Source organism: Mus pahari, chromosome 14 (genome assembly GCF_900095145.1).
Source record: "Mus pahari chromosome 14, PAHARI_EIJ_v1.1, whole genome shotgun sequence".
NCBI classification, from domain to species: domain Eukaryota; kingdom Metazoa; phylum Chordata; class Mammalia; order Rodentia; family Muridae; genus Mus; species Mus pahari.
The window spans coordinates 64,519,052-64,540,708 of record NC_034603.1 but is presented as its reverse complement, the minus strand read 5'-3'; the positions used below and the strand labels follow the sequence as shown (position 1 = coordinate 64,540,708).

Below are 21,657 nucleotides of genomic sequence, written 5' to 3'. Positions count from 1 at the left end.
TGGAAGAAATTAGAGGGAGTGGGGGGTGAGAGCAGTGAGAATCTGAGGTTAATAAGGCAGGCTCTGTCGGCCCATCAGGTTATGGGGAGACCATTCTCAGACCCCCCCTCCCTTCAGAGATGTGCTCCCAGGACCACCCAGCTATGATAGTCATTCCCTTCTGCTCCTAAGAGCTTGTTGGGAGCGTAGAACATTCTGTTCCGAAGCAGGGGGATGGCTCACTTGACCTGAGGATCAGCATGGAAGATCAGGCAGGGAAAGACTGAGGAACAAGGCTCCATTTGGCCTTTCACAATGGGACACTTAGCAAAAATGTTCCCCCAAAGAGTTCTCGGGGTTCAAAAATTTCACCTCCTGGGGAAATCAGTCATTTGAATGAATCTCAGAAATCTATTTTCCACAACAGGTAGCCAAGGGTACAAAGGTCATCTCTCAAGCCCTCGCGCCTCTTCTTGACCAACGACACATAGAAGCCTTTATGGGGGAGTCGGGAGCCGGGGGTGAGGAGAAGGCCAGACCTCGATTTCTGCTGCTGTCATGGATCCAGGCCTCATTCTCAAGAGATGAGCTGATTGTCTTGCCCCCACCTTTCCCTGGGTCATGTCTGCCTCCTGGGGTCCCTAGCTTCACCTTCCTCTAGCAGCCTGTCTCTTGGTTCAGCTCTAGTTGGAAGGAGAGTGTCCCCCTGGGCCCCTACGGGTGAAGTCCTATTGGGCTGGGACAGAAATGTAGCGATGAAGTCACACCCCAGGGGAGAAGTGGGGTGGGGCAGAGATGAGGGAAAGAAAATCTCTTTTTACCGAAATAAAACTGCATGGAAGTATTTTTTGGAGCATTCTTTAAGATGTAAATCTTTATATATTTGACATGCAAAAAAAAAAAAGATCCATTACACCGTGCTGAGTGAAGAAAAAAACAAGAACCCACGTGGTAAAGCGGACTGCGAAGTTGATGAAAAATTAGACATTTGTGTGTGCGTACAAAAGACAGAGACACTGGGGGGGGGTCTATACAAGAGGGGTGTCCAGAAGGGTATTCTCAAAGTGTTAGTATGGTTTGCTCTGGGGAGCTGGTGTTGGGGGCGATTCGTCTAACTTCTGTTTTTCTTCACTGCCTAGATTTTCTGTACAAAGGATGTTTTTAGTCCTGAGGCTGGCAGGATGGCTCAGCGGTTAAAGGCACTTGTTGTGTAAACCTGAGTTCCAGATTCAGAACCCACATAAGGATGGAAAGAAAGAACTGACCCCATACAGCTGGACTCTGAACTCTGAACATGTATCATGGCACGATGCCCACACATACACACAATAAGTAACTCGCTTTCCGGCGGTGACGACCTCCCTATGAGAACATGCCTCGCAAAGGGTCTCCTTCATCCCTCTCCAGAAGAGGAGAAGAGGAAACACACACACAAGAAAGCCGCCTGGTACAGAGCCCCAATTCCTACTTTATGGATGTGATATGCTGAGGAGGATGTAAAATCACCACAGTCTTTTATCTATCTATCTATCTATCTATCTATCTATCTATCTATCTATCTATCTATTTATTATATGTGAGTACACTGTAGCTGTCTTCAGACACTCCAGAAGAGGGTGCCAGATCTCGTTACGGGTGGTTGTGAGCCACCATGTGGCTGCTGGGATTTGAACTCAGGACCTTCAGAAGAGCAGTCGGTGCCTGTAACCGCTGAGCCATCTCTCCAGCCCTATTAACACGGTCTTTAGGGTCTTTATCCATGCACAAAGGGTAGTCTTGTGTGGGGGCTGCTCCACTGTTCTCTGTCTGCCTACAGGTGGAAAAGGAAAGCTGACAGAAGGGATGCTCCTTCAGGAGGAAGCAGCCCTGAAAGCCCCCGATTCAAGATGAGTGGGAACCTTAAAATTATTTATTTATTTATTTATTTATTTATTTATTTAATGTATGTGAACATAAGACACACCAGAAGAGGGCATCAGATCTCATTACAGATGGTTGTGAGCCACCATGTGGTTGCTGGGAATTGAACTCAGGACCTGGAAGAGCAGTCAGTGCTCTTAACCGCCGAGCCATCTCTCCAGCCCAACAAGTAACTCTTTTTTTTTTTTTTTTTTTTTTTGGTTTTTCGAGACAAAGTTTCTCTGTATAGCCTTGGCTGTCCTGGAACTCACTTTGTAGACCAGGCTGGCCTCGAACTCAGAAATCCGCCTGCCTCTGCCTCCCGAGTGCTGGGATTAAAGGCGTGCGCCACCACGCCCGGCTCCAACAAGTAACTCTTAAACGATGCTTTACTTCTTATTTACTTATTTTTGAGATAGGATCCCCTGTAACCCAGGCTGGCCCAAATTGTACCTGAAGATGACCTTAAACTTCTGATCCTCTACCAACCCTCTCAAGTGCTGGGATGACAGGCATGTGCCACCATGCCCCCTCTATACAAAGCTGGGGATGGAACCAGAAGCTCGGTGTATGCTAAGCAGGCACTCCATCAGTTGAACTACATCCCAGACCCCAGGGGATGCTTTTTATTTTAAAAGAAAACTCCCAGTGGATTCATTTTCAGTTGGGAGGTGAGATACTTCTCAAAATGCAGGGCTCACCGTAGTTATTGGAATACAACAGTGGAGGAAGGACCGTCTGTCTCCATCAGAGCAGACGTTGGGCTCCCTGTCAGCCAGCTTGGACTACTTAACTTTGTTTTTTCTATAATAGAATGGAACAGAGGCACACAGACACCCGTTGGTATAAGGTACACAACCCCCACCCCCAATACGAATATTTATTTCCCTAGCTTACCCCATCAGGCCTGAGGGACTTTCAGGCAAAGGAAGTGACTTACCCAGGTCCTACACACAGGAGTCACAGTCAGAGTCAGCCCTGGGACTCTGAACACTGACAGCCAAGCGCTACTTCCCGTGTCTTTCGCTAGCTGCTACGCCGCCACGTGAACGAGCTTTTGTGGGAGCATTTCAGCCAGCCCAGTCCACGGTGGGCTGCTTTGGGTGCAATCTTCTTGGGAGACAGCTTCCACGTTTCCTCCTGGGCTAGAGGGACAAGCATCATCCTCGGGTCTGGGGGTGGGTGGGCAGCTAGTGATGTGGGGATGGGGGACAAGAGACAGCGAGCAAACACTTTGTGTAAAGTCACAAAGCCTGGGTATACAGGAGGCAGCAACGAATATCTGTTGACTATGGATAGTCTAAGTAGCTCTGAGCCTGCCAGAGGCGTGAGAATGCTCAGATAGTCCCATCTGGGGAAAGGGCCTTTGCTGTGCCTTCCAGGACAGGCGGGATTTTCTGGGGAGAGAAACCTGTTCGAGTTTCAGGCGGCAGGTTGACTCTTTCCCAGATTGGGGCGACAAGAGACTTACTGATCCCCACTTGGGGGTGGGGGTCGGGGCTTCAGTCCTCACTGAACGCGAATTCGAGCTGTATTAGCCACGAGGGGGCGGGGCGGGGCGGGGCCAAGGTGGCGGGGTGAGGGGACCCAAGGAGCTTCATAAAGCCACAGCAAAGGCCGCCGCGCCGCTAGTGACAGCGGCCGGCGGCAGAGAAAGCCCAGGAGCAGCTGCGCGCCTATCCAACGCGCGCTCAGGAGCCAAGCGTCCCAGCTCAGGCTCGAGTGGAGTTTCATTGGTCCTCGGACCCCGTCCCCGTCGCCCCAGCCCCAAGGACCCTCGGGTCTCTTCGACGGCTGCGGGAAGGCGCCCATCCCGCCTCGGATGGGCATCGTGGAGCCGGGCTGCGGAGACATGCTGACCGGCACCGAGCCGATGCCGAGTGATGAGGGCCGGGGGCCCGGAGCGGACCAACAGCATCGCTTCTTCTATCCCGAGCCGGGCGCACAGGACCCGACAGATCGCCGCGCAGGTAGCAGCCTGGGGACGCCCTACTCTGGGGGCGCCCTGGTGCCTGCCGCGCCGGGTCGCTTCCTCGGATCCTTCGCCTACCCTCCCCGGGCCCAGGCGGCTGGCTTCCCCGGGCCTGGCGAGTCCTTCCCGCCGCCCGCGGGTGCGGAGGGCTACCCGCCCGTGGATGGCTACCCTGCTCCTGACCCGCGCGCGGGGCTCTACCCAGGGCCGCGCGAGGACTACGCATTGCCCGCGGGGTTGGAGGTGTCGGGGAAGCTGAGAGTCGCGCTCAGCAACCACCTGTTGTGGTCCAAGTTCAACCAGCACCAGACAGAGATGATCATCACTAAGCAAGGACGGTGAGTGAGGTGCGCGCCCAGCGCAGCGAACTCGCAGGGCGGAGCCGGCGGGAGTCTGGCCTCCGTGGCCCGCCGGAACAACGACTTTCCTCTTTTTTTTTTTTTTTGAAATCACAATGTGAAGCTGCAGGTTGTTGAGTCTTCGTGTTCGTAGTCTGAGCTTCAGTTTTAGAAGACGGGGAGCAGGGTTGAGGGGAGGGAAGGGCACCGCAAACTCCGAAGAGCCGCGAGTGCTGAGGGTATCACACCAACCGTCAGAGGGCTCAAAAAGGACAGAGATGATGCTGTGGGCGCAATTAGAAGTTACTTTGGTGCAGAGGAAAGGACGACTCTCGCTTCACCAAGAGTTGACCCGTGGGGGGGGGGGACTGGAGGGGGCAGATTTGCTCCTTGCCTCAGTCTGGGATCTCAGTGGGCAGCGAGGAGTGTGTTACGGACCTGACAGGAGCTGATCGCCTCTCAGTCCTTATGTCTGGGAAATTGAAGTGTTGGGGGCAGAATATTTTTGAGATCTCAGTGTGCTGTCCCTTTGCTAGGGCTATGCTTAGGATGGCTTTGGTGTATGGGGGAAGGGGGAGCAGACTGGGATTTGGTGACATGGAGAAGCGGTCGCCAAGTTTCTTTTCCGGTCTTACTTTGAGATCATATGTCTAGAGAGGGAGGGGGAGAGAGAGAGAGAGAGAGAGAGAGAGAGAGAGAGAGAGAGAGAGAGAGAGGAGGGGTGTGTGTGTGTGTGTATGTGTGTGTGTGTGTGTGTGTGTGTGTGTGTGTTGTGTAGAGAGGTGGGAAGCAGCAAAACTTACGAAGGCACAAATAAANTGTGTGTGTGTGTGTGTGTGTGTGTGTGTGTTGTGTAGAGAGGTGGGAAGCAGCAAAACTTACGAAGGCACAAATAAATGCCCAGGGCCTGAACGTGCCAAGTTCAAGACCCCGTTGCAGCTGGTATCCAGTCTTGTACTGTGCCCTTTGAGGCTAGTCCCTAAAAATATGTCCACTTCCTCACCCAGCTATTCACCAGTCCAGCCTGGGGAAAGATGGAGGGGGTCCCCTAAGCCTGTTGCATTAGTGGGTATGGTTTGTGGCTCAGCCTGCTGCTTCCGGATCAAGTCTCTTTGCTGAAGAAAGAAAGAGAAACTTGCAGTTTGTGAGGGGTCATTTCGTATGCAACACCCCAGTGGACCCTCTTGTGTCTTATGAGAAGAGGCAGCTAGCTACCTTTCCCAGTGGGGACCAGCCAGGACTTCGCCATTAGTGAGTTAGGATGTGCGGTATTAGGATGGAGACTCAAAACATAATTGAGAGATTGCAAGGGTGGAGTTTCTGGGAGTGGGGACAGAAACACTTGCTGGGTCCCAGGAGGCACTGTTAGAGTATGTTCCCTAAGGATGACATGGGGAGAGGGCAGATAGCTGCTAACTACAGCTGGTTTCAAGCTGCTGAGCTCTTCCTCACAGGGGATAAACTGAGGATAAACCATCTGATTGGTTTTGGCTCATCCTTCATCTCCAAAGACTCTGAGGAGTTTCCTCTGAGCGTCTCTGGCACTGGCCAGGTTTCTGGTACTAGAGTATGTCTGAACTGGAAGGATCCAGAAGTTCTTGTCTCTCACTGCATAGAGAAAGAAACAGACCCAGAGACAGCAAGGGACTCTTCTGAGGTCCCACAGCTGGGACCAGGCCTCGGATGGCACTTGTCTGCTCCCTTTTCTCCATCTCCACAGCCTCCTACACTGTCTGTCTGTCTGAAAGCCGTGCATGGTACACCCGCCTGCTTTCGCTTCCATTATTTCACATCGAGCCAGGCAGAGCTGGCCTTCTCCCCGTTTCATACCCACGAATACCGAGTTGCTGGGATAACCAGTGGCTTACTCTAGTCCCGCTAGTCCCGCAGTAGACTAGGTGGGGCCTCTAACCATGGGACTTTCTAGTATGTCAGCGACAGGAGGCCCTCTCATCCTGGGGCCTGGCCAGTCTTCTCAATGCCTTGTCAGGCCTCAGCTCCTCCAGTCAGAGAGAGAGAGAGAGAGAGAGAGAGAGAGAGAGAGAGAGAGAGAGAGAGNGAGAGAGAGAGAGAGAGAGAGAGAGAGAGAGAGAGAGAGAGAGTCAGCCACAACCTCAGTGATGGCTGAGCTGGGGTGGGGCCTGTCTATCTGTGGGTTGCTAGGGGAGGCATTTGGAGGGACACACTCTATATCACTGGCCTGACACTATGGCCTCCTCTCCTGTGTGTCCCTATAGGATATTTTTCCCGTGACCACTTTTGCTCTCTTCCGTTTGTATCGGCGCTCTTATTGCTTTAGTGCTATAATTGGAACCTGGGGCCTAGTGTATGCTAGACTTGTCTGTCTGTCTGTCTGTCTGTTCTTAAGCCAGCTGTGGTAGTGCACCCCTGTGACACCCATAATTGGAAACCAGCCCGTGCTACATAGTAACGTTCCCCTCTTTCTTTCTCTTTGCTCTGTAGCAAAGGCCTCCTTTCAGCTCTTCCTACCTCTGCCTCCCCAGTGCTGGGATAACAGGGATGGGCCACCACGCATGGTTGACACGCTGTCTCAAAGAACCAAAGCTAGTTTACTTTTCTTTTCAATGCTAAGAATTGAACCCGGGACCTTGTGTGTGCTCCGCACACACCTCACACTGCTCTGAGGTACATCTTTTAACTTTTTATTATGACAAATCACACTGTATAAAAAAAAATAAAAGGCCAGGCATGGTGGCACATTCAATCCCAGTACTTAAGAGGCAGAGGTAGGCAGAACTTTGTGCATTCAAGGCCAGCTTAGTCTACAAAGTGAGTCCCAGGACAGCCAGGGCTACACGGAGGAACTCTGTCTTGAAAACATCTAACAAACAAACAAGACCAAAAACCCAGAAAAAAAAAAACAAAAATAAACATAAAAGTAGAAAATATCATCGGGCTTGGCTTCAAAACTATTCAGTATTGGTCTGGTATTTTCTGTTGTGAGTTATTTTGTTTGTTTGGTTTTTGTTTTCTTTTTGTTTCAGGGTCTCACTCTACAGGCTCAGCTGGTCTGGAACTCACTATAGAGATGGGGCTGACCTTGAGCTTATAGAACTTCCTCTCTTCTTGCCTCCCAAGTGCTGGCATTAAAGGCACTTGCCACCTTGTGGGTATTTTGAGATAGGATCTTGCCATGCAATCAAGATTGGTCTGCAATTGGTGATCTTTCTGCTTTGAATCTTTATGTTTCTCTGAAAATGAATTTTGGTTGAGACAAGATCTTAATTCATGTATTCCAGGCTAACCTGGAATTCTCAACCCACCTGCTTCACCCTCCGGAATGCTGGGATCACAAGTGTGCACTGTAACCATGCTTGACTTAAAAGTGGAATTAAAAAAAAAAAAAAAAAAAAAAAGATGGGCTGGCAAAATGGCTCCATGGGTAAAGGTACTTGCTGCCACACCTGACAGCCTGGGTTTGATTGCCCTGTGGGTTTGATTGCCAGGGCCCAAATGGTTGAAGGAGAGAATTGACTCCCATAGATTGTTGTCTGAACTCCAGACATACACTGTGACATATGGGTATTGTCCACCACCTCCACCATCCAAGAAAAGAAAAGTAAAACTAAGAAAAACAACAACAAAATAAAACAAACAAACAAAAAAAATCAACCAGGGTTGAAGAGATGGCTCAGTCAGTGAAGTGCTAGCTTTGCCAACATGAGGACCTGGCAGGAGGCCGAGACGGGTGGGTGGATCTTTGTAAGTTCAGGGCCAGGTCTACAGAGTGAATTCCAGGACAGCCAGAGCTACACAGAGAAACTCCATCTCAAAAAACAAACAACAACAAAACAAAAACAAAAAACAAAAAATTAGCCGATTACCTAGGTATGGTGGTATTTGTAATACCTGGCCAGTCAGCGTAATCAGAGACCTTTAAGCCAATGAAAGACCCTTGTGTTGAGATAGATAGATAGATAGATAGATAGATAGATAGATAGATAGATAGATAGATAGATTAGACGGACAGATGGACAGTGCCTGAGAAATGATATCTCAGTTGTCCTCTGGCTTCTACACTGACATGGGCACACATGCATACGTGCAAGTGCACACACACACACACACACACACACACACACATGAATAAATAAATAGTTTTAAAAATCCAATTAGCACACTTAAAAAAGAAACTCCTAAATGCCGTGTGTGTGTGTGTGTGTGTGTGTGTGTGTGTGTGTGTGTGTGTGTGTGTGAGAAATCCTCACATTTTGGATCCTAAGGCCATACTGCATGACATGGGGTCCCTGTTAGATGGGGCAGTGACTCCCCATCATTTCCTTTGATGCCTCTTTTCAGATCAGATCCCAGGGGTCCCATCCTGGAAAGACGGGGCAGACCACCATCAATTCAGCCCTACCAAGCCCTGTGGCCTCTGTATCGTCTCAGTTTGTGCTCCAGCGATCTGGGAGGTCCTGGCTGTCTCCTTTTGCTGTAGAGTTTTGGGCTCAGAGCAGAGTCCTTTCGGTCCTCCTGCTTTGGAAGGCTGGCCTGTCCCTCTGTGGGTTTCAGTGACCTGTAAGTCACTACCACATCACCCACGGTCTTTTCTTTTTGAAAAATTCTTCCATCCCAGACCTAGCCGCAGCCCCTCAGCCGTTGGCCCTGGGCTGACTCAGTCTGTCCCTGGTCGCTCCTCTCCCACCCACCCTGGGCTCACCCACTAGTATGGATCTGTGGTAGCGATGCTTTTGATTCTGAGTAGAGAGCAGGGGGATGACGACTGATGAGGGCGGTTCTAGTGGGGCTCAGAGAGGGAAATTGAGCACAAGAAGAGTTTGAGGTGAGCCAGAGAGATGGCTCACAAGTTAGGGTGTTTCCTGCTAATCCTGACAAACTGAGTTCAGATTCCCGCACATGCTTATGCAGAGTAGGTTACCCCAACGGGCAGACATACACATCCCTACAAAAATAAAAATAATAAAATGTAATACTTGTCTTTTTCTTTGGTTCCCTCCACCAGGGATTTTGAGACAGGCTGCCCTGCAACTCTCACTGTAGACCAGAGTGGTCTATTTTTGTTTTGTTTTGTTTTTCGAGACAGTGTTTCTTTGTGTAGCCCTGGCTGTCCTGGAACTCACTCCTTAGACCAGGCTGGCCTTGAACTCAGAAATCCGCCTGCCTCTGCCTCCCAAGTGCTGGGATTAAAGGCGTGTGCCACTGCTGCCCAGCAGGGTGGTCTTAAACTCAGACGTCTGCCAGTCTCTGCCTCCTCAGTGCTTAAAGGCGTGTGCCGCCACCTTTCCATTAGATATAATACTTTAAAAACAAACAAACAAACAAACAAACAAACAAATGAGCGTGCAAACAGGAAGAAGAGTCTGGAGTCTCCTTGGTGCATTTTTGGAGCAACCCGGGAGCCCAGGGTGCAGGCTGAGCCAGTGCTTCTGTGTGCAGCCTGTGTTGTGAATGGTAAATACAAATAATAACCGTAGGAGGGAAGGCTTTCTCAGTAGGAAAGAGAGGCCGGTCCTGTGGGCGTGTGGGCGGGTACTAATTGCTGGTAATCCCCACTTTTCTGGCTGTGATTGGTTGATTATTATAATTAAGATAACTTTTGGGGAGAGCTGGTGTTAAGTAGCTCGGTGTGCAGATGCGTTTGGTTGTGTGACGTCTGGGTGGCGAAGGCCCTTCCCACTTCGTGTGAGGTAGTGCCACAGGGCCTTAGTGACCTTTCCCCATCGTCCCAACTCTCGCAATTTTTAATTATTTTTTTTTTTACTTATTATTTTACTTCTAAAATTACTTTTACTTTTTAAATATTTTTTATGCGTATATGTGTGTGTGGGGGGGGTGGATCGTGTATATGCTATGAGTATGGATGAGCCTATAGAGGTTAGAGGTCAGAGCTCCTGGAACTGGAATTATATAGGTGGTTTGGAGCCTATAGAGAAGTCAAGTACGGGTCCTCTGTAAGGGCAGAATGTATCACTGAGCCATCTCTCCGGCCCTTCACTTTATTTGTTTGTTTGTTTGTTTGTTTGGTAAGACTCGAGCTCCCCGTGCCCAGGTTACCCTTGAATGTGCAGCACACTTTTTGCCTCAGGTTCCTAAGTGCTGAGATTTTAAGCGCTAGACACTGTATCCCACTAACCTTTCAGACTTTTTTTTATTTAAATTTAGATTTATTTTATTTGTAAATCTAATGCTTTGTAATTATAAAATTGAATGTTTAATAATTACTCATCTAATGCATGAATGTTTTGCTCGCATGTATGTCTGTCTGTACACCACAGGCATGTCTGGTGTGCCCAGAGGTCAGAAGTCAGTGCTGAAGCCAGAGTTACAGGTAGTTGTGAGCCACCATGCGGGCTCTGGGTATTGAACCCAAATCCTCTGCAAGAACAAGTGCTTCTTTAAAAACAATAATTCATTTCTTTTTATTTTATGTACATCGGTGTTTTGCCTACATGTGTGTATGTCTGTGTGAGGGTGTTGGATTCCCTGGAACAGGAGTAACAGTTGTGAACTGCCCTGTGGGTCCTGGGAATTGAACCTAGGTCCTCTTAAAAGAGCAGCCAGTGCTCTTAAGTGGTGTACCAGCTCTCCAGCCCCACAAACAAGTGCATTTAATTGTTGAGCCACCTCTCCACCCATGGATGTTTTGTTGTTGGTGGCGCTATATTAAACCCAGGGTCTCATGGATATGAGGCAATCAATGCTTTTTTTTTTTTAATTTATTTTTATTTTTTAAGTACTTTGATGTTTTGCCTGCATGTATGTCTGTATCGGGGTATCAGATCCCTAGAACAGGAGATACAGATATTTGTGAGCCTCCGTGTGGGTGCTTGGAATAGAACTTGGATCCCCTGGAAGAGCAGCCAGTGCTCTTAACCCTGAGCCACCTCTCTAAGCACGCACTCCTATACTGAGTTATGACCCCAACTTAACTTCTCAGATCTTTACAAAACACTTGTTTCAAGTGACCTCTTCCTCCTCCTCCCGAGTCTGGACCCGCAGACTAAGAATCTCAAAATCACTTGGAAATGGCTACCCAGAAAAGCTTAGCTGTTCTCCACCTGCTCTGAGGAGGACTCAGCCAGTTAATCCCATGGAAAGCTGATTGATGTCTGAAACTAGTGATTGTTTTGTTGTTGGAGACAAGGTCTCACTGTGTAGCCTTGTCTGGCCTAGAACTCACTATGTTCCCTGCCATGTCCCACAGCCCTGTAAAAATCATCGCTAGGCGGGTTAGCCTTGGGGCAGCAGAGAATTATGGGATCTTGGACTCTGTCCCCTGAAGGCAAGTAGTTTTAAGGAGGTCGTCGACTTGGTAGCAGATTCATCTCCACTACTGGTTTCTTCCCAATAAAGCAATGTGTAAATTAGGGAGCTATTTTGGGATTCTAGCTGCTGGTTATTTCAGTCCTCTCTGTGTGTGTGTGTGTGTGTGTGTGTGTGTATACATGTACAGGTGTGCACATTTGTGTGAAGGCCACTGGTTAACCTAGGAAGTCATTCCTCAGGAATCCTTCTCTCTCTCTCTCTCTCTCTCTCTCTCTCTCTCTCTCTCTCTCTCTCTCTCTTTCTCTCTCAGAATCTTTGTATGTAGTCCTGAATGTCCTAGAACTCCAGGCTGGCCTCAAACTCACATTGATCTTCCTCTGCCTCCCAAATTCTGGGATTAAAGGTGTGCACCAGCATGCTTGGTTTATCTATTAATTAATTTGTTTGTTCGTTTATTTTTGAGACAGGGTCTCACCAGCCTAGAGTCTACCAAGTAGGCTAGGCTGGCTGGCAAACCACAAGACTCTAGATGTCTCCACTTCCCCAGCTCTGGAATTCTAAGTATACGCCACCACACCAGGCTGCCTCTTCCTCTCCCTCCTCCTCCGCTTCAACATTCATGTCTTCATGACTGTACAACATCTCATCATCTTTTAAAGTGAAACTAAGACCCCCCCTTTGCCTTTCACTCACAATCTTCCTGTATCTCTTGTCACCCACTATCAGGACAAAAGTAGGAGAGACAGACAGAAACCATAGTGTGGGGGTGTTCATCAATCTCTCTATAAGCTTCAGTGTCTTCAGGTGTAGAGTTTCTAGACGTTTTGTATCTCTAAGGACGACGGCCTTGATGAGCTGGCTCATGCGTAAGTAGAGGATGGATAAACATGGTGTGCGGCTGGGGACGGGGCTTAGTGGCAGGGCCCTTGCCTAGCATACGCGAGGCCCTGGATTCTATACTTAGCACCAAAAAGGTGCTTGCTATTCTATTCCTTTAGAATAGAAAATATGAATGAGACCTGGTCACTAGATAAGAAACTATATTTGTTTTTTATAGTTTTTTTTTTTTTAAAGATTTATTTATTTATTATATGTAAGTACACTGTAGTTGTCTTCAGAAACTCCAGAAGAGGACATCAGATCTCATTAAGGATGGTTGTGAGCCACCATGTGGTTGCTGGGATTTGAACTCCAGACCTTCGGAAGAGCAGTCGGGTGCTCTTACCCACTGAGCCATCTCACCAGCCCTTTATAGTTTTTTTAATGTGTATGAATGTTACGTCTTCATGCATGTGTTACAGGTAGTCGTGGCCCATCATGTGGGTGCAGAGAATCAAGCCCAGGTCATCTGGGAAAGCAGAGCCATCTCTCCAGCCACATTATTCTTTTAAGACAGAGTCTCCCTGTCCCATAGCTCTGGTTGTCCTAGAACTCCATACATAGACCAGGCTGGCTTCAGACTCACAGAGATCCATTTGCCTTTTCCTCCTGAGTGCTGGGATTAAAGACAAGGGCCAAGCCAGACATGGCAGGTGGACCTCTGTGGGTCAGAGGCCAGCCTGGCCTACATCGCAAGTTCTAGGATAGCCAGAATTACATATGAAACCCTGTTTCAAAAAAGTAAAATACACTAGGCAGTGGTAGCGCACACCTTTAGTCCCAGCATTTGGGAGGTAGAGGCAGGTGGATCTCTAAGTTTGAGACCAGTCTGGTCTATATAACAAGTTCCAGGACAGCCAGGGTTACACAGAGAAACCTTGTCTTGAAAAAGAAACAGGGCATGAGAGATGGCTAATGACTGGCTGCTCTTCCAGGGGTCCTCAGTTCAGTTCTCAGCAACCACATGGTGGTTCATGACCGTCTATAAAGGGATCCAATGCCCTTTTCTGGCCTGCAGGTATGCATGGGGCAGAGCACTCAGACATACAATAAAATAAAATAAAATAAATAAAATAAAAACAAGTCTAAAATGTTTCTAAAAAGCAACAAATAATAAAAGTAATAATAATAAAGACATGTGCCACCACACCCAACTCCCTATTTTCAAACTTATTTTTATCTACATGTATGTGTGCTTTTGTGAGTTTATGTGCACTGTACGCGTGCAGGTTCTTGTGTAGGCCAGGGACTGTTGAATCTCCTGTAACTGGAGTTACGGATAACTTGTGAGCTGCCTGGTGTGGCTCTGGGAACCAAACCCTGATCCCCAGAAGAGCATTACGTGCTCTAACTTCAGAAACTACAACCTGAACGGCTTACAATGAGTCGGTGAGGGAAATGGATTGAAAATATTCTCCCCACCTCGGGTTTTCCATACTTAGCTCTTGGTCTAGGGATGTAGCACAGTTGGTAGAGTTCTTGTCTAAAATTCACTATGTCTTGGATGGCTCCCTAACACTACACAGACTATAGTGGTGTGCACCCGTAATCTTTGCACTTTGGAAGTTGAGGCAGGAAAAATTCAAAGTCCTTAGCTACATTGTGAGTTCGAGGCTCCTCTAGTCTCTAGGTTTCTTGATTAAGAGACAAGCACTTTCCTGTTCTATGTGGCTCCCTGAGAGGTGGGATGTGGGACCTAAAGGGACCACACCGCTCTCCCCGCCCCCTCCCCCCCCCCCCCCCCCCCCCGGGGCATGAAGGCAGAGCTCAGTCATTGGAACTGGTGATGCAGAGGCTGGCCGTGGTGGCTGTGGCAGTGAAGGCTGTGGCTAGAGTGGACAGAAGAGATGGTGATGGTAGCGCTTGAAGACAGGATGGCCGTGCTGGTGATAACGAAAGTCGAGACTGCTGTAATGGCAAGTGTGAGTCAGTGGCTGTAACTATGATGAAGATGGTGGGTGTGGTGGTGGGAGTGACGGCGGCCATGGTCATGGCGGAGGCGTAGCCAGAGTGAGGGTAGGAGTGGTGGCTTTGATGGAGGTGGTGGCTTGAGAGATAGAAGACATGGTGAAATCGGTGGATGTATTAATAAGATTGTAGAGATGGTGGCTGCAGATCTGGTGGAGGTGGTGTCTGTAGAGATGGAGGTAGCGGTGTCTGTATTATGGTGGACATGGATGGTGGCTGTATTGGTGGTGGGAGTGGTAGAGGTGGTGGCTGGAGACACCGTGGCTGCAATCATGGCAATGATAATGGCGATGACTGTGGAAGTGACAACCCCGGAGGTTGTACTGGTGAAGACGGTGTCACCGTGATGGTAGAGATAGCGGTGAGAACGATGGTGGTTGTGATAGGGAGGTGGTGGTTGTCGTGATCGTGATAATGGGGGGGCAGCCATGGTGGAAGTGGTGGGGAGGCCTTTGCAGGAGAGCGCTCCCCTTCCTGACTTTCACTTTAGAATGAGGGAGGGTCATGCAGGATCCCACCCACCCACCAACTTCTGCTTTTCCTGGGACCCAAGACTAAGCATGAGAATGATTAATGCCTCTGGGACACCTAGGGTGTTTGATGAGTTTCTGAAGGCTGGACTTGGGGCAGGCCATACTATATATGTGTGGGACAGGGAGGGCCTGTCGGTGACTGCCATGGGGTAGGAGTGTGCTGCAGAGCGCGAGAGTCACAGTGGAGCCGTGGAACTCAGGCACACCCACCTTCTGGGGCTATCTTTAAAGGGATGTCTGGTGCCTTTGGCCCACGCAGGAAGCTCACTAATGTTAGAGACAGTGGTTTCCAGATAATTATCTAGTAACTGATCTTTTGAGAGGAAAGCGTTGTCAAAAGTCTGCAGGCTGGGATGTGGCTCAGTGCTTGCCCGCCATGCATTAAGCCTTAGGTTTAATCATCAGCAGTAGGCACTGATTTATGGTGTCTGCTGATGCCCTGCACATGACAGGGTTGAACACAGAGTTGGGGGGCAATGCCCAGTAGCCATTGTCTGTTCTTCAGCCAGGTTGGCCTCAAACTCAGCGATCTTCCTGCCTCTGCTCTTAGGTACTAAGATTAAAGATGTGTGCTACCACACTGGCTAGATGTATTATTAATAGTGTGTGTGTGTGTGTGTGTGTGTATGCATGCACACGCGCATGCACACATGTGGGTGTCAGTGGAAGCCAGAGGCATTCCACTTTGGAGCTGGAGTTAAAGACTGTTATAAGCTGATGTGGGTGGGTGCTGAGAACTGAACTCAGTCCCCTGGAAGAACACTACATGCTCTGAACCACTGAGCCATTTCTTCAGTCCTACAAATTAATTATCTGTTACATCAATCTATCTATCTATCTATCTATTAATTAATTTCATGTATATGAGTACACTGTCGCTGTCTTCAGACACACCAGAAGAGGGCATCGGATCCCATGACAGATGGTTGTGAACCACCATGTGGTTGCTGGGAATTGAACTCAGGACCTCTGGAAGTGCAGTCAGTGCTCTTAACCGCTGAGCCATCTCTCTAGCCCTACATCTATATTTAATAACTAACAAGCTAGCTACCTTCTGACACACTTGTCAGTTGGCTCTTGAGGACAAGTGGAGGCCAGCTACAGCTTGACACATGCACACGGGTGACTGCCTCTGTGCCTCTGTGCTGATGGTCCCTGGAACTTCTCTGTTCCCCACAGGCGAATGTTCCCATTCCTGTCCTTCACCGTGGCCGGGCTGGAGCCCACAAGCCATTACAGGATGTTTGTGGATGTGGTCTTGGTGGACCAGCACCACTGGCGGTACCAGAGCGGCAAGTGGGTGCAGTGTGGAAAGGCAGAAGGCAGCATGCCAGGTACGACCAGGGTTGGGAGTGGTGGGCATGCGTTTTCTCCTAGACAGGGCGCCCCCTGGTGGATAACTCAAGCCCTTGCCCCGATGTAAAGGATTAACTCCTACAGCCTATCCACCCACCTCACCCTTCCTTTGGCTTCTTACCTCCTCTCTAATTTGATTTAACTGAGGTGGGGGGTTGGGAAGGGAGAAAGATTCACTCCGCTCAATCCTCTGCCCTTATCTGCCCCTGCTCAGCCTGTCTGTCCTTTCCCTTGCATCTTTCACACGGTCCACTCAGAAGAGGCAAAATCCCACATCTCCAGTGTCTGTTCAATACTTGACAATAAGGTTAACTGTCCACAGGGAACCGCTTGTATGTCCACCCAGACTCCCCCAACACCGGAGCCCACTGGATGCGCCAGGAAGTTTCATTTGGGAAGCTAAAGCTCACCAACAACAAGGGGGCTTCCAACAATGTGACCCAGGTAGGACTGTCAGCCCCACCTGCCTGTGCGTCTGAGATCTATCCCCTGACATGTCCTAAGACCCACTTGGTACTGTTGGAGTCTCCTCTCCTCTCCTCTTCCCTACCTAGCCAAGGATAACCTTGAACTTCTGCTCCTTCTGCTCCTGGGTGCTGAGATCACAAGCATGTGCCACCATGCCTGACTTACGTGGTTCTAGATATTGCACCAGACTCGACAAACATGCTATCAGTTGAGCTGCTCTGTGCCCCAGCTCCTTTTCTTCCTCTCTATGACTCTTTCCTACCCATCTTTGGGAGACAACGAGATGGGTAGACACTGGATCTCTGGCAAGGGTTGCTCCTGGGTCAGCACACGTCAGAACAACATGGGGGCTTCTTCACTAGATCATGATCTGTCACCGTGATGGTCCCAGTGTCCCAGGGAATGGATGTTCAGTGTGAAAGTGACTTCACATTGAACAATTATGGGTCTTGTTTTGGTTTGTTTTTACACAGTTACTACATCTATCCATCTATCCATCTATCTATCCATCCACCTATCCACCTATCCTCTATCTGTCTGTCTATCTATCTATCTATCTATCTATCTATCTATCTATCTATCTACTTATTTATTTAGTTATTTACTTAGTAAGTTAGTTAGTTAGTTGCGGGGGAGTGAGTTGCTATGATGTGTTGTTTGTGGAGTTCAGAGGACAACCTGCTGGAGTTGATCCTCTTTTTCCACCATGTGTATCCTAAGGGATCAAACTCAGGTCGCCAGGCTTGGCAGCGAATGCCTCTATCTGCTGAGCCATCTCCACAGAACCAGTCCTGTTTTTTTTAAAACCTGGAGCTGGAGAGAGGATTCAGTTGGTAAAGTGTTTACCTTGGAAAGACAAGGACCCGAGTTTCATCCCTAGAACCCAGGTTAAAAGAGAAAAGAAAAGCCAGTTGTAATGGCATGAACCAGTCATTTAAACGCTGGGAGGGGATGGCGGGGACACAGGTGGATCTCTAGGGTTCGTTGGCCAGTCAGCCTACTTGGTGAGTTCCAGTAGGGATGTTTAGGAGAAGTTGCATGGTGGTAGGGTGGGTGAAGCCACAAGATGAACTCAGGTATCCTTTCTAGTCTGTCTCATTGTGGGGCTAGTAGTTACTGGAAGGCAAGTGCATCCAGAAATGAGGCCAGCATGAGGCCAGGAGGACCTTCCTTCCGGCTCCTTCTGTGACCCTGTTACCCCCTGGCCCCTCTCCAGATGATCGTCCTGCAGTCCCTCCACAAGTACCAGCCCCGGCTGCACATCGTGGAGGTGAATGACGGAGAGCCGGAGGCTGCCTGCACTGCTTCTAACACTCACATCTTTACCTTCCAAGAGACACAGTTCATTGCGGTGACTGCTTACCAGAACGCAGAGGTGAGCCTGGGGACGGGCGTCTGACAGAGGGAGGGTGGGACAGACTTCCTGTGGGGAGGGGACTCAGGGGACTCTATTTCCCCCTCTCTAGATCACTCAGCTGAAAATCGACAACAACCCCTTTGCCAAAGGATTCAGGGAGAACTTTGAGTCGTAAGTGTTCTGGGTTCAAATCCCCTTTGGTCTTTCTGAGATGGGACTGTATGTAGTTCAGTGTTCAGCGTGCCCTGTCTCTGCTCGGGGGGTCTGGGGGCCAGGCAGGCCAGGGAGAGAGGGACAGGGGAGGGAAGGGACATGCTTGTGACTTGGTTTATTATTAACTTTATTTTTTTATTTTTTAATTTTTTGAGATTGGAACTTGTTAGAAGCCTGGTATAGCCTTGATATCTCTCTCTCTCTCTCTCTCTCTCTCTCTCTCTCTCTCTCTCTCTCTCTCTTGATTTATTTCTCTCTCTTGATTTATTTATTTCATTTATATGAGTACACTGTAGCTGTCTTCAGACACACCAGAAGAGGGCATCAGATCCCATTACAGATGGTTGTGAGACACCATGTGGTTGCTGGGAATTGAACTCAGGACCTCTGGAAGAGCAAGCATTCAGTGCTCTTAACTGCTGAGCCATCTCTCCAGCCCCCTTATTCACTGTTTTTTTTTGTTTGTTTGTTTGTTTTCGAGCCGGGGTTTCTTTGTGTAGCCCTGACTGTCCTGGGATGTACTCTGTAGACCAGGCTGGCCTGGAACTCAGAAATCGGCCTCCCTCTGCCTCCCAAGTGCTGGGATTAAAGGCGTGCGCCACTACCGCCCGACTCACTGTTTTTATTTTATTTATTTATTTATTTATTTATTTATTTTTAGCATGTATGCATCTGTTGATACCAGTGTCCCCTCGCCACCTGGACCCAACTGTCAGCTGCTTGGGGGAGACCCCTTCTCACCTCTTCTATCCAACCAGTATCCTGTTCCCAGCCGTTTCTACCCCGACCTTCCAGGCCAGCCCAAGGATATGGTCTCACAGCCTTACTGGCTGGGGACACCTCGGGAACACAGCTTTGAAGCGGAGTTCCGAGCTGTGAGCATGAAGCCCACATTCCTACCCTCTGCCCCGGGGCCCACTGTGCCCTACTACCGGGGCCAAGATGTCCTGGCACCTGGAGCTGGTTGGCCCGTGGCCCCTCAGTACCCCCCTAAGATGAGCCCAGCTGGCTGGTTCCGGCCCATGCGAACTCTGCCCATGGACCCTGGCCTGGGATCCTCAGAGGAGCAGGGCTCCTCCCCCTCGCTGTGGACTGAGGTCACCTCCCTCCAGCCGGAGCCCAGCGACTCAGGACTAGGCGAAGGAGACACTAAGAGGAGGAGGATATCCCCCTATCCTTCCAGTGGCGACAGCTCCTCTCCCGCTGGGGCCCCCTCTCCTTTTGATAAGGAAACCGAAGGCCAGTTTTATAACTATTTTCCCAACTGAGAAAATGCCGCTGAATTGGAAGGTGCCGACTAACTTAGAAAACAGATGCGGGGCGGAGAGCCCCGAGCTCTCCCCATCCCTTCCCTGTATAGTGATTGGTTGGAGAGGAAGAGGGGCAAGAAGGATTCTGGGGTTCACTTGTTGTTTCCTGGCCCACAAGGAAATATGACAGGAGTGTCCCCTGCCCCTTCCTCTGCCCGAACTACAGTCACGAACCTGGTGCTGCTTCTGACCGATGGTTCCGTGGAGAACGGAGAATGGACTCCAGAAAGTTTTGGACCCAGAGGGATTTCATGGCTTCCTGTGAGGTGGAGGGGTTGGGGTGGGGTCCAGGAGAGCTGCTCTCTTCCCCTACCCTGGCTTTCAACACCGGCTAACTCCTGTGTTAATCTCTGACCTGAAAGTGAAGACACATGCATTTTTACAACAGCCAGCCACACAGAGAAGACTCAGGTGACTACGGGTGGACTGGGCCACCTGCGAGGAGACGAGAGGGTGGGTGCAGAGGAAGGGTCACTTTGAACCAGTGTACACACATGGGTGTCTCTTTTTTATTTCTTTGGGAGGGGGAGGGAGGCTATTTATTGTAGAGAGTGGTGTCTGGATGTATTTCTTCTGTTTTGCATCACTTTCTGAAAATAAACAAGGACTCGGTAAGAGCGTCCTCCTTCCATGGCCGATGGGTGGGATGGGTGTGTGTGTGGATCAAGGTTTGCTGATCTAGCAACATTGTTCTGTGGGCTCTTGATTTTGGGGGGTAACTGCCAGGAACCTAAATTGGCCCCACTTAGGGATAAGCTCAGAGTATGTCTTGTCCTCAGCACTCCAGCTGGTGGTTCATGCCGCCACATGTGACCAAAGGTGTATTGTGACCAAAGAGCTCCTGGAGGAAGGCAGTGTGGGAGCAAGATTAGGACCAGGCTGGGTGGGGCGGAGTTCAGGAAAGCCAGGACTCTTGATTTATCTTTGCATCTTATCACTCTCCATTTTTAGGAGTTTGTTCAAGTGTTAAAGGCATAAGTAGAAACTATACCATGTGATGTTGCCACTCTTTGTAGGTCAAGATCAGCCATACACTAGCAATTCCACATGAGTCACCTTAGTGCACACTCGGGCAGGATTTAGGATTAGCGAGCGCTTGATGAAGTCCTCAGTGTGGGAGCTGTCATTGTGAGCTGGTGTGCACTCTTCTCCCCCCCCCCACCCCTCTCATTTAGTTTTCAGTCATAATCATAAACTTAACTCTGAAATCCAGCCAGACTTGGAGGGGAAGAGGGAAAATATGGAACCCCAAGAACTTCAGTGAGAGCAGAGATTACAGGGTGCTGCGAGTGGACGAGGTGGGGGCGCTCTCCTGAGCTATAGAAGGAACGGTCTGGTGGTAAGATGCTCAAAAGGCAAAAGAATTAGAGTTGTCCATCGTTGGAAATGGTGATCGTATCTTCCTGCTGGTTTTGCCATTCCTGGACCCACCATGTCTAAAGACAACCATGTCTAAAGACAATGAAAGTGTACACATGAAAGTGTACTCACAAAAAGTAAATAATAATTCAGAAGAAGAAGAAGAAGAAGAAGAAGAAGAAGAAGAAGAAGAAGAAGAAGAAGAAGAAGAAGAAGAAGTAGTAGTAGTAGTAGTAGTAGTAGTAGTAGTAGTAGTAGTAGTAGTTCTGGTTGGCCTGGAACTTTCTTTGTAGACTAGGCTGGCCTCAAACTCAAAGTGATTCTCCTGCCTCTGTCTCCTGCGTGCTGGCATTAAAGACATCAGAGCCTATACACAGCATAAATAAAATTTTTTTGAGACAGGGTTTCACTATGTAGCCCTGGATGTCCTGAAATTCTATGTAAACAAGGTTGGCCTTACAACATAGAGCAGGCTGACCTCAAACTTACAGAGATCCACCTGCCTCTGCTTCCTGAGAGCTGGGATCAAAGATGTGTACCACCACATCTAGCTATGTATGTGTATATTTATGTAGGTGTCATGGAAACCAGAAGTGGGTATCAGATTCCCTGAAGCTGGAGTCAGATGTGGTTTTGAGCCTCCTGATCAGTGGTGGGTTGGTGGAAACCAAACTCAGGCCCTCTGCGACATCATTAGATGCTCTCAACTGATGAGCCACTGCTCCACTGCCTAAAATCTAAAAAATAAAGCAATTCAAGTCAGTTGTGGTGGCAAGCA

At 49.1% G+C, this 21,657-nt stretch overlaps 1 protein-coding gene across 1 annotated transcript; it reads left to right on the top strand.

The window, feature by feature from the left end:
* The first annotated feature begins 3,530 nt into the window (after window positions 1-3,530).
* Window positions 3,531-20,042, top strand: Tbx21 (T-box transcription factor 21). Its single transcript, XM_021213747.2, has 6 exons — window positions 3,531-4,188; window positions 15,996-16,150; window positions 16,495-16,616; window positions 17,857-18,015; window positions 18,107-18,168; window positions 18,872-20,042. The coding sequence occupies exons 1-6, from the start codon at window positions 3,701-3,703 to the stop codon at window positions 19,476-19,478; spliced, it is 1,593 nt and encodes a 530-aa protein (XP_021069406.1). The 5' UTR covers window positions 3,531-3,700; the 3' UTR covers window positions 19,479-20,042.
* Window positions 20,043-21,657: the final 1,615 nt, after the last annotated feature.

Bases quoted from the DNA above. Each gene is read 5' to 3' on its own strand.
- Tbx21 (XM_021213747.2), top strand. From the start codon at position 3,701: ATGGGCATCGTGGAGCCGGGCTGCGGAGACATGCTGACCGGCACCGAG. The intron at 4,189-15,995 runs GTGAGTGAGGTG...TGTTCCCCACAG, and splicing joins ATCATCACTAAGCAAGGACG to GCGAATGTTCCCATTCCTGT. The intron at 16,151-16,494 runs GTACGACCAGGG...AACTGTCCACAG, and splicing joins GGCAGAAGGCAGCATGCCAG to GGAACCGCTTGTATGTCCAC.